The following is a 16,238-nucleotide window of genomic DNA, read 5'->3' as shown; positions in this document are numbered from 1 at the left end:
GACAGTGGCCTCGAGGCAACTACACTTCCGCCTCACTCGCCACAGCCCCGGAAGCGGTTACTGCCGGCCCGGAAAAAGAACTTGCCACGCAGTGTCCCCTCTGGCACGTCCGGGTGGATCCTGTTCCCCTGTGTTTCCTGGACTGAGGTGTTTCTAGTGCCTTTTAAGGGACTTCTGGATCTCCCCGCTCGTTGGAGTGGGCGCCTTAACTCCAGTTTCTCCTGCTCAGTGTGAGCCGCAAAGGCGAGAATAGATGTGGTGTTCGCCGGAATGCCCATTTCTGGGCCTTGGCGCGCCTGGGATTCCCGTGCCTGGAGTCGTGTGGTTTGTGACAGCTGGAGGGCTCGTTAGGTCCGACATTTGGAATTCAAGCCCTTAGCAGACCGTTTGGCCAAACCCAGATCTGTCACAGATGAAGTTTGGAAACAAGGCCTCTCTTACCCAGCCCTCAGGGTAGTCCTTCACGTCTCGGGAGGTGAAGCGTTGGGGTTTGTTCATGAGACAGATCTGGGTACACATCCTAGCTCTGCCATTCACTTAGTGTGGGACCCTGAACCCATCACCCAGCCTCTCCAGGTCTCTCTTATGTGTAAAATGACTAACAGTTGATTCCTGCCTACTGGAAATTTCACTTTGAGAGTTAAGTGGGACTATCAATGGACTTCAAATGCCCAGCATGCAATCATTACGCAACAAGTGATTGCTACTTTTCTTTGCTCTGGGCTTTCCCAGCTAGTTTAAGGGAATTTTTTTTTTTTTTTTTTTGGTATTGGGGATTGAACCCAGAAGCACTTAACCACTGAGCACATAAACGCTGAGCCACATCCCCAGCCATTTTATATTTTATTTAGAGACAGGGTCTCACTAAATTGCTTAGAGCCTCGCTAAGTTGCTGAGGCTGACATTGAGCTTGCAGTCCTCCTGTCTCTGGGTTTACAGGCGTGCGCCACTGGGCCTGGCTGCTAACTTGCTTCTAAGTGCATGAAGACCTCCCATTAGAACTGCGCGTTTTGAGCTGGTCAGGGTGGCTCATGCCGTAATCCCAGAGACTGGGAGGTTGAGGTAAATTCGAGACTAACCCCAGCAATTTAGCGAGGTCTTAAGCAAAATTTAGCAAGACCCTATCTCTAAATAAATAAACAGATAGATAGTTAAATAAATAGATAAAGTAGATAGATAGATAGATAGATAGATAGGGCTGAAGATGTAGCTCAGAGGTTAAGTGTCCTGCCTGGGTCCAATCCTGGTTAAAAAGAAGGAGGAGGAGGAGGAGAAGGAGGAGGAGAAGGGAGAGGGGGGAGGAGGAGAAGGGGGAGGAGAAGGGAGAGGGGGGAGGAGGAGAAGGGAGAGGGGGGAGGAGGAGAAGGGGGAGGGGGGAGGAGGAGGAGGAAGAGGAGGGGGAGGCCAACAAACAACAACAAAACTACATATTCTGGCATTAAGGCAATAGTTTTCAAAGCCACTTTTTAAAGGTACCAGTGTTCGGTTCACACCCACACAAATCTTTTCTTCCCCCCAGATTCTTATGGAAACTTGTAATATATAAAATAAACAGAGAACTACCAAGGTTAAGAAAGGGCCCAAATAGTAGACTATAGACTGATGTCTAAGAGTACCTTCCAGAAGCTACCCACCATCCCCATTTCTCTCAGGGACCTTAAAACATGGACATGGAACTTTGCAACTCCAGGGAACATAGTTTGAAAATTCCAGGTTAAAGAATTCTTTCCTCTATGTCAGAGCAAATGCTTCTGGAAGAATAATAGGAAGAGCCCAGGACTTGAATAGGAAAACCTGCATTTGAGTTCTGGCTTTGCCATTTACCAGTTGTATGACCTTTGGACAATCCCTTAACTCTCCTCTAAGCCTCAATTGCCTCTTCTATAAAATGAGATGAAAACATGCCTTGCAGATTGCCAAGATTACATTAGATGATACAAATAAGAGTCCTTTGTAAAGTACAAAGTACTATGTAAATGTGTGAGATTAACATTTTATGGTATCAAGTCATGATTTCTCCTAGGGAACACTTCTGTTTCCTTGTACACTTTGCCCAACCCCATACAATTAATTGCATTTATTATCTTAAGACAGATCAAGGGCTGGGAATGTGGTTCAGTGGTAGTATACTTGCTTAGCATGCATGAAGTCATGGATTATATCCCAGTACCACAAGGTGGGCTGGGGAGAGGACACAAAACACCCAGAAATTGAAGAAAATACTTTTAAGTTTCCAAAGCCAAGGAAACAAGAAAGCTTGGACTTTGATTCAACTTCCTCTCCTGGTGTAGTCCTAGGATGGTCATGGGTGCAAGATACAAGTGGGAGAGATGACAGACACCCACATAGGTTTGGAGGATGTGTGTCTTGCTTCCCTGTGGAGCTGGGGCATGGTGGCTAGTCTTATAGAGTTTCCCCGTGTTTCTAACATGATTTGGCAATAATAAAATATCCGTGGCCACAAGAGTAGGCAATAGGCTCTGCTTGGTACAGGAAGAAGCCACATGTTGCACATAGAGATAATCCAGAGAAAGCCTGTATTCAGAGGTCTCAAGGTCAGGATGAGGAAGAGATAGCTGTGGCTACTGAAGATCACAGAGAGAAAAGAGGATGACTCCATGGTCACCATGTGAACACACTGAACACACTCCTTTCCCATCCAGAGCCTTGACATGTCAGCTCTTTCCCTGAAACCTAGGGAAAGAAAGGAGACGATGAGGTCAAATTGCCCAACATAATTCTAAATTATGATTCTGACACCAAGTACAATAGTCACACGAAGTTCAGTTATAGAACTTCTAACTTTGCACAGTTTGTGAACTCAGAGTTTCAAGGGAATGAAATGTGGGAAAGGCACATATCCTAGGAGAAAGTCACAGCGGGTTCCTGAACGAGTTATTATGGATAAGTTGTCACGTACTGTATGTCTCATCCCTACCGGGAAAGATGAGCTTCTCTGGTAGGACTCTCAGAGTCCCCTTCTTGTTCCTGCTAACTCAGTGCCAACCTTGAAGCTCACATCCATGTGTCTTGAATGAATGACTGACAGAGGCAGGGAGCAGGGAGGGTGGAGAAGTGGACATCAGAGACAGATGTTGTTCCTTCAGGGTTCTGGCTGCTTCATGCCTTGCTGACAGAGCTATGGACACAGACCGATCGAATGTTCTAGTGAGTTCTCTACTTAAGTCAGTATTGAGCTCCAAGAGGAAGCGGCTGGATGCGGTGTACACCTCCCTCCCTCAGTTAAAATCGTCCTCATCCTCCATCTCTTCCATCATCACCTGGAAAGTATCTTCAAGAACACGTGGTTCAGGCTGGGGCTAGAGCTCAGTGATAGAGCACTGGATTCCATCCTCAGCACCTCATAAAATTAAATAAAGGTATTGTGTCCTTCTGTTACTGCTGTTTACCGGTGACAAGTCCTTGCTTCCCCAGTGCTGAAGTATAACACCAGAGAAGCACGCTGAGGCTAGTTTAGAGTGGAAAGTAGAAGCTTTATTAAGGACAGCAGAAAAGACTTCTTCCCAGAGGAAGAAGGGGACCCGAGAGGTGGAATCTGTGGAAGGGCAAGATCTTCCCTCTTTTACAGCTAAGGTCTTCTTTTTATATACTCTTTGGGGAAGGCAGGGACTTCACCTACATCATAGCATCTCTTAGCAAATCATCACACACCACGAGAAAATCATAAAACAACTCCAAAACATGATTAGCACATTCACTGGTGGGAACAAGTTGGGTAGGGGTGATTGGTTACTACAAGAGGGGGATTCATTTGGACTGATTGGTTTAAGCCATGAGGGGTGTACGTGCTAAACTACATGGTTTCCCAACATGTTATCAACCACCATAAACTACTGGGAGGGTCATCTGGCATCCCAGGTATTTTCCCTGTCTCATGCTGATTGGTGGCTGCTAGGGGGTTGCTATGGGTCCTCACCTAGCCTAACTGAGTCAGGGACACCTGGGCTGCAGATCTCTCCTGTTATTTGTAGATAAACAACTCAGCAGGGTGGGTATGTGCCTAGGAGTGCTCTGTGGGTCTTTCCAAGGACAAGGGTCACACCCCCTTCCTTGGACAGGCTTTGCTCTGAGGTAGAGGCTGGTTTTTCAGTGTGAGGCATTGGGTTCGGTTCTCAGCACCACATATAAATCAATAAAATAAAGGTCTATCAACAACTGAAAAAAATATTTTAAAAAAGAACATGGTTCTTTTTAGTCAAAATTTAAAACCAGCCAGGCGTGGTAGTACATGGCTGTAATTCCAGTAACTCAGGAGGCTGAGGTAGGAGGATTGCAGGTTCAAGGGCAGCCTCAGCAACTTTGTGAGACCCTGTCTCAAAATCAGAAATAAAAAGGGCTGGGATATAGCTCAGTGACAAAATGCCCCTGGATTCATTCTCTATATCAAAAAAAAAAAAAAAAAAAAAAAAAAAAGAAAGGAAGGAAGGAAGGAAAAGAAAAGAAAAGAAAAAAAGAAAGGTTCGGGTGTGGTGGTCATGTCTCAGCTACCTGGGACCCAGCTGAGACTGGAGGATCTTTTGAACCACAAGTTTGGGGCCAGCCTGGGCTACCTAGTGAGACTCTGTCTCCAAAAACAAACAAACAAAAAAAACCAAGTGGAAACAAGTTCTATTAATCAAGGTTCAACTGAAGAAGCAGGATTACTAGAAAAATACATTTACATATTTATATTACATGTACTAATATAATTTTTAGATTAATAAAATTACATGTTTCATGCAATGGTGTCATCATATAATATATGTGAAAGATTGCCAGTATTATGCACTTGGGAGAGCTGTCAAACAGCCTCTGGAAGGCTGCTTGCTTTTCTATTGAATGCCTGAGCTTGACCCTTGCAGAGCAGGAGGGGGTGATGGATGTAAAGTTGGGGAGAGTGAGGCGAACCAGCGGATGAGGACAAGCTGGCAGGGGTGTCTGTCTGTCTCCACCTCTGATGAAGAGAGGGTGCTCCGGGAAAAAGCTGGTGTCCTTGATCACAGAGAGAAGCATATCCAGGAATTAGGGAACTGCAGGGGGATCCCACAACCAAAGAGGTGAGCCAACAGGTGTATGTCCACCTGAATTGACCTCCCAAGAATAAAACACTACAACTGCTGCCTCACGCCACTCCCCACATCTCAGGCAACATGCCTGGTGGCCCACCCTAACTGGATCCCTATAGCCTAAGCAGTTGACCTATAACAATGCCACCACCCCAGCAATGCCAGCAATGCCAAGATTTGATAAAGTGAAACTGTAGGTACACAGGTATTTATGTTGTTCTGTCTTCTTATCCATATGTTTGAAATACTCCATGACTTAAAAACAATTTAAAGTGTAAATCCATTTACATTCATTGTAAAAACCCCTAGGAAGCAATGTCAAAATCTATCCCACCACCACCAAGAGGGAGGAGGGGGGAGGGAGAGAGAAAGAGAGGGAGGGAGGGAGAGAGAGATAAAAACATTATGTAAATGTATAGTCTTTTCAGTGAATCAATTAACAGGCCAGGTGGAAACTATCCTGGTGCGTCCAATTTCATCTGTCTTCTTAAGTGTTTGCAAAGTAATACCATACCTTAACACTAGCGGAAGACATACAAGATAGGTTTTTGCTTGAAATTGGATGCTTGAGTACTCATTGCATAAAAGGAAACTGTACTTTTTACATAGAATTAACTACGCACCTTGTAAACCTGAATAAATGGACATGTATTTCCCATCCTTTTATTTATATTTATTTATTTTTATTTTTATTTTTTGGTGTGTATGTTTGCTGGAAAGAGCTACTGTGAAAGCCTATATGTATATATTTAAATCTTATTAATAATTCATAATGTGCATGTACTGAAGAAAACCACCAGATAGCATTTGATGTAATCATTCTCAGTCTCAACAATTGAGAACATTCACAAAGCTGGCTTTGAGATTGCATTCCATTTAATTGTGAACTAGTGTACCAAGCTCCAAGCCAAAATTGTGGTTATATAAAAAACAGCCCAAATTAAAGCCTCAGTTGCAGCCCTAATTTATAAACAATTAGGAAAAATAACAGGATACCTAGGGTTTTTTTTTTTTTTTTTGTAGCTGTATACAATAACTTTTATTTACTTTTATGTAGTGCCAAGGATCAAACCCAGGGCCTTGCACATGCGAGGCGAGCGATCTACCGCTGAGCCATAACCCCAGCCCTCAGGATACCTAGGTTTTTGATGTTTATTTGTTATTTTAGCTTTGTAAACTATATCGCAGCTTAGATCTTCATTTTAAAATTAAAATATGTTATTTCAGTGCTGAGGACATGCCTTCTTGAGGTAGGTCGGTGGTCACCTGTAACTTAGGTAAAAATAGAGAAGGCAAGCATAGATATAAAGCTCTTCAAGTGTCTTATTCAACTTTTTTGGGGGATTGTTAGATTTTCTTTATAATTCTTCCCATTTTGATTTGATTCTGGGTATATTATAAAGTTTTTCCTCAGCATATAAAATATGCATGAGTCAAAAATGGGTAGAGATTTCAGTAACAGAACATTATGCAGGGTTTTTATTTGTTGGAGTGTGGGGCACATCGTTAGCATGAAAGTTTTTTTTAAATATTTATTTTTTAGTTAGAGGTGGACACTATATTTTATATTTATGTGGTGCTGAGGATCAAACCCAGTGCCTCACACATGCTAGGCGAGCACTCTACCTCTGAGCCACAACCACAACCCCATGAAAGTTTTTTTTAAATGAGAATTTACTGTGACTTTGGTTAGTGACAACAATTCTATGTCTGTGTTCATCTTTTCTCTAGTTAATGTGCTCCACTGTGTGTGTGTGTGTGTGTGTGTGTGTGTGTTTTGCTGGGACTGAACCCAGGGATCTGTTCGTGTTGGGCAAATGCTCTACCACTGAACTATCACCCCAGTCTATCTTCCACATTGTTAAAAGGTTTCAGTCTTATCTCATTGTTCACTAGTCCTCTTAGTTGGAGATAACCACAGTTAACATTTTACTATATATTTCATTCTTTTTTTTTTCCTTTGAGATACACGTTGAATGGACCCCTTTTAAAATGAATTGTTTTGCACAAAATTCATATAATGACTAAACTCAAGAGAATTTTAGAAAAACATTTGTATTTTGAAATGGTAGTTTCCATCAAAGATTGGGATAAATGCTAATGTTTTTAACAAATTTAAACTTAGAAAAAAAATAACAAGTCAAAAAGTTTTAATTAACAAATATGTTTGATGCCCAAAAAGCTGTTACCTGCCTTCAAGAGTAGAACAAACCCCTAAAATCAAACCCCAAATCCAAACAACATAATTAAAACTTGGTAAGAGTAAAGATAAGATTATTGTTTCATTGAAGCATACCTCTTGGCACTTTGGGAGGGGGGGTGTTAAACACAGAGGAGGCTTTTTTTGATTGCTAATTCTAATTATTAATTCTAATTGATTGCCTATTGACACATACAATGAGATTAAGGTCCTAAGATCACGTTGGAAGAATGAAAATGTAGCATATTTGAAGGGAACACAAATCATTGAAATCGTATTTTTGAAACAGAATGAATAAAATTCATGAATAATTGACCATAACTGACCAATTAAAAGTTTGTGAGTATTTATCTCTTTAAATACATCTGAGCTTTTCTCTTTGTATACATCTAAGCTTTTCCTCCAAGATAGAACATCAACGGTCAGACCTATGACACAGGGTGTCCCCTGGGCACTCTGTCATATTCCAGTCATTTTTCCTACTCAGGGGATTTCCTGATTGACAGGGAAAATAATAGTGAAATTACCACCTTAATCTAGATTAGGTGAAACTATCTCTGTATGGCCATTGCAATTAAAAATATTGATCCCTGTCCTTCTAAAGTCATTTCGAGACTAGTAATATCCCAGACTTTGAGAAACTGCCCAGACATGATCTTTCAAACAACACAGCTTCAAAACTCACTAAGCTATTTTGTGTGTAGGAGGCAATCTGGAAAAGTCCCAGCATGTGGTGAGCCTGGGAGTTGTATTAAAAATGTGCTTTTAAACAAGCTCCTGGGAAAATACCTCAGTGACACGCAGGAGTCCCCAGCTCTCAGGATCAGCCAGAGAAAAGCTTTGTGTGCCAGTTGGAAGACAGACAGATGAGAATTTCCTGGCCCGAGACTGCCCAATCTTCATGACAGCCCTGTAACAGGACCCTTGAGACTGGCCTCGAATGGGAAGGCCATTCTAGGTGTAATCGGCTCAGGTGGTGTCACCTAAGAGCCAGGAAAATGGTGGCCAAGAAGAAGGGGGAGGTGAGGGCAGGTAAGTCTCTCTGAGAGCTCATTTTTATTTCTTTTCTTGCTCTACTGGGATGGAACTCAGGGCCTCAGGCATCCTGGTTAAGTGTTCTACCACTGAGCTGTATCCCTAGCCCATGAGTTCATTTTTTTTTCTCTAAGAAAAAAAATTAAGCCTGAAAATGAGTCTCTTTGTGTTAAATGAGGATAGTAAGTCTCCATAGCTTTATGGAGACTCCATAGCAAGTCTCCATACGTTGATCTGTCTCATCCTGTTTGCTTTTACTTAAGTCTTCCCTAGAGCAATGTAACACCCAGTATCAGAAAACGCATCAGTAAGAGTGATTTTGTGCTGGCTGAAACCTCTTCATATTAATTTCAGAATCAGATGAATATCAGAGCAGAATCCTTGCACAACTACACCATTTATTTTTTTAAACCTGATTTTCCTGTTTCCTCCTACCCAATGCCAGTATGGCTTGCTCAGCACCTGATGGGACCCAAGATCTTTGGACAAGCCCTTGGTCCCACTTGCTTTGGTACCTTCACCTGGCTGAGAAAAAAACACACCCACACGTCAGCCATTGATGAAGAACTGTCTTTATTGGGTGATTTTAAAGGCATTGCCTGCGGGGAGTCCTTAGAGAAATCATGGGACCAACTCACCACTAAAAAACTATGGACTGACTTATTTCCTCACTCAAACAATGAGCAAATTGCAGCAGCATTTCCAGGGGACTTGATAAATGAGTTCAGGGTAGGATGTGGGGCTTCCCATTCCGAGGGCTTTGCAGGTTTTCCAACTGAGTGTTCCTTCTTCTTCTTCTTCTTCTTTTTTTTTTTTCTCCATAGACTGGGGCCTTTAAGAATGCACCATCTCTTGGAATTCTAGAACATAAAAGGTGACAGGTCAGTGGAGACGGCTCAGGACTCTCCAGATGCACTATCACTGTGATAGATCCAAGAGGGAACACTGAAGCCGATACTCAGATGGTAAGCATGATCCCCTTGGAAGGAAGAGAACGGTGGGCATCAACAACTGCAGCTCCAGGGAGTCTACAGCCTCCCACCCCTCTGTGTAATCTCGTTCAACAAACATCTTCAGCTTGGCAACAGCTGAACTCAATGCAGTTCTACTCAGTAGAACTCACCAACTCCATATTTTCCCTCCAACAAGGAAGGCATTCAATATCATCATCTATTGCAATCTGCAAACATTTAGCTCTGTGTTGGGTCAATTTAAGACAAAAATGGGAGATTGTTCTTCCCTTTTTCTGCAGCAGTATATTGCATTTTTAGGTAACATTCACATGAGCTAACCTCATCCCTCAGAGTTTATATTACTACAAGAAAGATGATGAGAATAATAAGATGTGGATGCCGCAGATTGAAATTGAAATCTGGGAGAGTTACTTTGGTAAATTTTGTCTGGAAATCTTTCTTGCTCATGTGTAAATAAATCAGCCTCCCCAGGCCTGAGCTAAATTTCTGAGTTGTCTACAGCAGCATTAACTCCTGAATAGTAATCTATAGTGATATCGTTTTAAACAGATTTTAAAAATAAGAATATAGCTGGGTGTGGTGGCACACACCTGTAATCCCAGTGGGTCAGAAGACTGAGGCAGGAGGATCACACGTTCAAAGCCGGCCTCAGCAATTTAGCAAGGCCCTAAGCAATTCAGAGAGACCCTGTCTTTAAATAAAATACATATTTTTTAAAAAGGGAGGGGGGCCTGGGGATGTAGATCAGTGGCTAAGTGCTCCTGGTACCAAAAAATAACAATAAGAATAAGGATCTAGGGCTGGGGATGTGGCTCAAGCGGTAGCGCGCTCGCCTGGCATGCGTGCGGCCCGGGTTCGATCCTCAGTACCACATACAAACAAAGATGTTGTGTCCGCCGAAAACTAAAAAATAAATATTAAAAAAATTCTCTCTCTCTCTTCTCTCTCTCTCTCTCTTCTCTTCTCTTAAAAAAAAAATTTGTAAAAAAAAAAAAAAAAGAATAAGGATCTAAAGGCTCGGGATTTAGCTCAGTGGCAGAGCGTTTACCTAGCATGTGCCAAGCCCTAAGTTCAATCCCCCAAAAGGGGAAAAAGTACGGATCTAAGGTAGCAAATTTAAGTTTCAAACTAGTGCCACTATTAGCAGAACCCTCTGATTTATCAGGCACAAAGTCCCTAAAAATCATAACCTGAAGCCATGTGACTATGATGACATTTGAATCTAGGGAGCTGCACATAGAAAGCTCCATAAATGGTGGCTGACTTATTTGTCTTCTGCTTAATTATGCATTTGAGAGTCTAATGTCCACTAAAATGTCTTTGTTTAAACCCTTGAAAGCTTAGAGGATTTTCAGTGCAAGACAGTAGACTCTTTGATATGACACAATCCTGAGAATGCCTATCCTTCCTTTATCCAGAGGGGCTCAGATCCTTGCATGATTTTTGAAGTGCATTGGTGCATGCTGAAAATAACTGGCCAGGCAGCTCACTAGTCCCCTACTGGGGTAAAGGAATTTTTTTCTTTTCTTTGGCAGTGCTGGGATGGAATTTGGGGCCTCATGTGCACCAGGCAGGCATTGATCCACCGAGTCACCTCCCCATCCTCAGCCCCAAGGATATTTTCTTTCTTTTTTTTTTTTTGTATTTGTTTTTGTTTTGCCCTACTGGGGATTGAGCCGAGGGGCACCCTACCAATAAGCTACAACCAGTGTTTTATTTGTTTGTTTGTTTTCATTTTTTAAAGGCAAGATCTCACTAAATTGCCCAGGCTGGCCTCAAATTTGTGATCCTCTTGCTGCAGCCTCCCGAGTAGCTGGGATTACAGGTGTGCACCACCATTCCCAACCAATTTTTTTTCCTCCTAATTCATCAATAATAATCAGAGGGACCAGCTTCTATGATATATATCCTGGGCTTTAAGCCAGAATTTTTTTTTGTGTGTGTGTGTATGTGTGTGTGTCTGTCTGCCTGTCTGGTGCTGAGGAATGAACCCAGGGCCCTCTGAGCAACATCTCCAGTAATGGCAGAATTTTTACACACAACATTGGCAGCCTTGCTTTTTAGTCCCATTTTACAGATGAGAAGGTTGAGGTTTAGCAAGGTTAAGAAAGGGGGATTCAAAGCCTCCATCTCTTTGATGTCAGCGGCCAAGCCCCTGCGGATAATCCCCAAACTAACATGTTCATGCTACGCACAGATGTGGACGTACCATCAGCCCCAATTTTTCCATCTCCGTCATTATCTGCAGCGGCCATCAAGGACTTGGTTTCTGACTCGGTCAGTTCTCTAGCACCACTCTCAAACTTCTGGAGGAAAAACCTATAGGATCATAAAGATTGGTGGGAATTTTCTAAAAGAACCTGTGTCTCTCTTTCCCTCTTTCCTTTCACCCTTCCTTCTTCCCTTTCTCTTGCTCTGTGTCTCTCTCTCTGCCTCCCTCCCTCCCTCCCTTCCATTCTTTCTTTTCTTCTCCTCCCCCTACCCCTGCACTGGGGATTGAAACAGGAGTTCACTAAGTTACTGAGGCTGGCAATCCTCCTGCCTCAGCCTCCTGAGGTTGGGATTATAGGTGTGCACCACCACACCCAGACCTTTCTTTTCTTTAAACCAACCTTTTGTTTCTAGTAATTGCAATGATCAGTCAAGGTCTTAGAAAGCAAAGGACTAATATGCTGAAAACATAGGTTTTTAAAAAGTACTTTCATAATATCCCTGAATCAAAGGGACACTTCGTGGATCCAAGCAAAACAATGGTAGATATTTTGTTTTTAAGAGTTTTGTCAATTCCATTTGCAAAGGAAATCTCTTAGACTAAGAAATCTTTGCAGCTATGGTTTTCAGTGCCCAAGTTTACTGCTTTGCATGCATAGAAGTGCGGCCCTCTGACTTGGCTTTGATGAGTCTCAGTCAATTGGATGCCTAATGCCAAGCCTGGCCATTCAGAAATACCAAGCAAACTGGGCCCCCTGCACACCAGCCCCACCTAGCAATCCTGGGGGTGCTCAGGACACAGCTTACTTAAGCTCTTCTTCATCCAGATATCCACTCTGATCATTGTCTATGAATCGGAAAACATCCTTCACCTGACTGACTGACATCTTGGAGAGGCCTGATGTCTGGAAGAATTTTTGGGGTTCAAAGGTATCTGGGTCTAAAGAACAGAAAATGGGTTATTCTGATGCTCATTGGATTCCATTCCATATCTGGGCCAAGGTGCTGATCCACAAGGATTCTCTAAGCCTGGTGGTTCAGGGTCTCACTAAATTGCTTAGAGCCTTGCTAAATTGCTGAGGCTGGCTTTGAACTTGAGATCCTCCTGCGTTAGTCTTCCTAGTGACTGGGATTATAGGGTTATTTGTTTTTGATTGAAGCCAGGGCCTCATGCATGCTCTGAAAGCAATTTACCACCTAGCCCCCAGCCCCAGATCTTTCTTCTTGATTTCATCCCATCTCCCTCTCCCTTCTCTGCTCTGTGCCTGCCCCCGAACTCCCTCCCACTCAAAGGATTGTATTTCCAAGCCTCCAACATCACTGTTGTAATTAGTGGAGAAATGCAAACAGGCTGAATTGCATCCATTGACCCCTCCTCTACCTCCAAGGCCCCTTTTATGATTCTTTCATCTTACGGAAGTGCCATCACAGGCTTAGATCCCAGATTCCTATATCTAATGTATTAGCATTTTCATTCTCTGATTCCATGAGTCTTCCAGCAAGGGTCACATTTCGATTTTTGTTGCTTGGCTGCAGGTGGGACTATGGGGGGACAGCCTGCACCTGCCGTACACACCCTTACCTTGGCATTCCTGCAGGGCAGCAGCGATGTCATCAGCACTAAGCACATCTGTGATGCTCATTTTCCACCTAGTCACATGGAATGAAGGAGATGTGATAAATAGCAAGGATGAACAGGCACATCCAGGTGAAGGGTAGGTACCTTCCTGGGCTTATTGAAGCTGTATATTTGTCTAGAAATTTTATTCTCCTCTTAAAATTATTTTGCAGGGCTGGGGATTGAACTCTGGGCTTTGCACATGCTAGGCAAGTGCTGTACCGCTGAGCTACATCCTCAGCCCCTGTCTAGAATTTTAAAAATGCGATAAGGGTGATGGGAAAGAATATCCAAACAAAACCAGATATGGGAAAGATCCCAGCCCCCTTTGTCTCAGCACCATCTCCTGAATACACTCCAAAGATGAAATAAAAATATACGACCTAAAGAACTATTTGATTCCGTTTTCTTATAAAATTGTATTTACATAATCATTTACATAGGTGGCTGCAAATCATTCAAAAATAAACCACATTGCAAATGCAATAGCATTTTCATACATCAGCCAGAGAATTGCATTGTTGCAAATTCCACATGGGCCCCGATATAGCCTGAGTTGCTTGCAGATCTTCTGTGGAAGACATGCTATCTCTCCTGAAGGATGGGAATTAGATGGATGAAAAGCCGGTCTACTAGAGATCAAAATCCTTCCAAGTGCCAAAGTCATGGGAAGAGAAAAATCTGAGCACAGCATGCACAAACCTAATATGAATGCATGAGGGGAAGAAGAGCTTGGGGTCTGGTAGGTCCATAGCTACTCACCGTTTTAGATTTTCCCCCAAGAAGAATCAGGGGAGAAAAAGTTCAAGGAGAAAAACATAGATGTGCTTCTGCTACCTTACTGACCTACCTTATATAGGATTGAAAAAGTGATAGTTACAACCTCTTAGATTTCCTTCTTAAGGATCAAATAGATGTAGCTCAAATGTCTTACTTTACTAATTAAACCTCCTTTTATTCTTCTATTTATATCTCAAGTGAATGTGGTTGGGAACAGCCTGTTTTAAAAACAAAACAAAACAAAAAAAACACCTCAACAAAACCTAACTAAGGTTTCGATTCTGCAAACAAACCTGCTTGGCAAAACGTGGAGCAGATACTGGAAGCCTGATAAGGAGGGGCCAGTGGCTGAAATGAGATAAGCACACATTGGGGTGCTCTGTAAGCTGAAAAGGTCCCCCAGATCTTAGTGGCTGCCATTTGAGGCAGGTCCATTTTTAGCTTCTGAAACCGTGGATGTGGGAGGCTGACCTCAATCCAGGGTTGACAGACTCAGAGTCAGTGTCATCAGATGGACACACGGGGCTTGTCCAGCAAAGGAGACACGCTGGTTAGGTGACTTTCCTACAAGTCTTGACTTTGACATTTCCCAGTGAAATCTGCACATGCTCAGAAGACAAAACAAAGGAAAGCAAATAATTATGCCCAGCCCCCAAACTCATGTTTGTAGATAACAATATTATGATTTGAGATCTCAAGTTGTTTGTTTGTTTTTGGGTGGTACCAGGGATTGAGCTCAGGGGCCCTCCCACCACTGAGTCACACACCCAGCCCTATTTTGTATTTTATTTAGGGACAGGGTCTCCCTGATATATTTGTAGATGGACACAATGCCTTTATTTATTTATTTTTATTTTTTTCATGTGGTGCTGGGGATCGAACCCAGTGCATCACGGATGCTAGGCAAGCGCTCTACCACTGAGCTACAACCCTGGCCCTCTCTCTTTTTTTTCTGGAGGTGGGGAGACTGGCGATGCAACCCAGGGGTGCTTAACCACTGAACTACATCCCTTGTCCTTTTTAATTTTTTATTTAGAGACAGGGCCTTCCTAAGTTGCCCATGCTGGCCTTGAACTTGTGATCCTCCTGTCTCAGTCTCCTGAGTACTGGGTTTCCAGGAGTGTGCCACCATGCCCAGTCCATCTTAACCATTTTGAATTGTACACACACTACAATAGTGTTAACCATGTACAAATTATTGCTCAATAGATCACTAAAACTTTCATTTTACAAAACTGAGACTCTACACTCTTCCCCACCCCCTGGCAAACTTTATTCTACTTTCTGTTTCTAAGAGTTTGACTACTCTCGGTCTCTCATCTAGATGGAATCATGTGATGTTTTTCTTTTGTGACTGGCTTATTTCAGCTAGCTTCATGTCCCCAAGGTTCATCCATTTGGGACATTTTTTTTTTTTTTTTGTACTGGGGATTGAACCCAGGGGTGTTCTACCACTGAGTCGTACCTCCTGCCTGTTTTTATTTTATTTTGAGACAGGGCCTTGTTAAGTTGCTGAGGCTGGCCTCAATTTGCGATCCTCCTTCCTCAGCCTCCCAAGTCACTGAGATTATAGGCATGAGCCATAACAACTGGCCAGATTTTCTTTTTAAAGGCTGGATTTGAGGTGATTTTTTTTTAGGTGTAGAAATATATCCCATATTGCAATCAGAAACATCCAGATAGCTTAAATGCAAAGAATTCCAGAATACTAGAGAGGGGCCTTAGGGGGTGGTCAGTAGCTATTTGATCAGAGAATAAATAAAAATAGTAAAAAGAACTTTAAAACCCTATTACAAATCAGCATCAACCTGCCCAGTCCTTAAAAAAAATCTGAAAATAAATTTTGAGAGTTTTGAATTAGGTGTGGGTGGGGGTGGGGAATGTAGCTCAGTGGTAGAGGCCTTTCCTAATGTGTGAGGCCCAGCCAGGGTTTGATTCCCAACAACTAAACAAAAACCAAAACAAAAGAAGTTATCTGAATTCAATTTCCTAACATTAAATTGTCATAGGAACTGGCCAAACATTCCTCATGGAAGTGTTTACAATTGTCCACAGAGATAAAAATGTAAAAAAAAAATGAAAGGCTGAGGCAGGAGGATTGCAAATTTGAGGCTAGCCTCAGCAATGTATTGAGGCCCCTAAGCAACCCAGTGAGACCCTGTCTTTAGATAAAATATGAAAAAGGGTTGGGATGTGGCTTAGTGGCTAAGAACTCCTGGGTTCAATCCCTGGTACCACACACAAACACACACACACACACAATAGGTCTAATACAATTTGCCCAGTTAAGTGAAAATAGCGTATGGGTTAAACAAGATACTTTAGATGTTCTTGCTGGTTGCTTTGATAGAAAA

General features: G+C 42.5%; 1 protein-coding gene across 1 annotated transcript; it reads right to left on the bottom strand.

Annotated features, from left to right (window-relative positions):
- Positions 1 to 9,135: 9,135 nt before the first annotated feature.
- Positions 9,136 to 13,129, bottom strand: Ocm2 (oncomodulin 2). The gene is made up of 4 exons (XM_027953214.1): positions 13,069 to 13,129; positions 12,294 to 12,426; positions 11,485 to 11,594; positions 9,136 to 9,161 (listed from the first exon to the last, which is right to left on the bottom strand). The coding sequence occupies exons 1-4, from the start codon at positions 13,127 to 13,129 to the stop codon at positions 9,136 to 9,138; spliced, it is 330 nt and encodes a 109-aa protein (XP_027809015.1).
- Between the last annotated feature and the right edge of the window lie 3,109 nt (positions 13,130 to 16,238).

Source organism: Marmota flaviventris, chromosome 19 (assembly GCF_047511675.1).
Source record: "Marmota flaviventris isolate mMarFla1 chromosome 19, mMarFla1.hap1, whole genome shotgun sequence".
NCBI lineage: Eukaryota > Metazoa > Chordata > Mammalia > Rodentia > Sciuridae > Marmota > Marmota flaviventris.
Note: the sequence above shows the minus strand (reverse complement) of the source record. Positions and strands in the feature narration are given on the sequence as shown.

Excerpts from the sequence above, each read along its gene's own strand:
- Ocm2 (XM_027953214.1), bottom strand. The coding sequence starts at position 13,129 with ATGAGCATCACAGATGTGCTTAGTGCTGATGACATCGCTGCTGCCCTG. Across the intron at positions 12,427-13,068 it reads TGCCCTGCAGGAATGCCAAG|ACCCAGATACCTTTGAACCC; the intron begins GTAAGGGTGTGT and ends TCTGTTCTTTAG. Across the intron at positions 9,162-11,484 it reads TGGAAAAATTGGGGCTGATG|AATTCCAAGAGATGGTGCAT; the intron begins GTACGTCCACAT and ends TTTATGTTCTAG.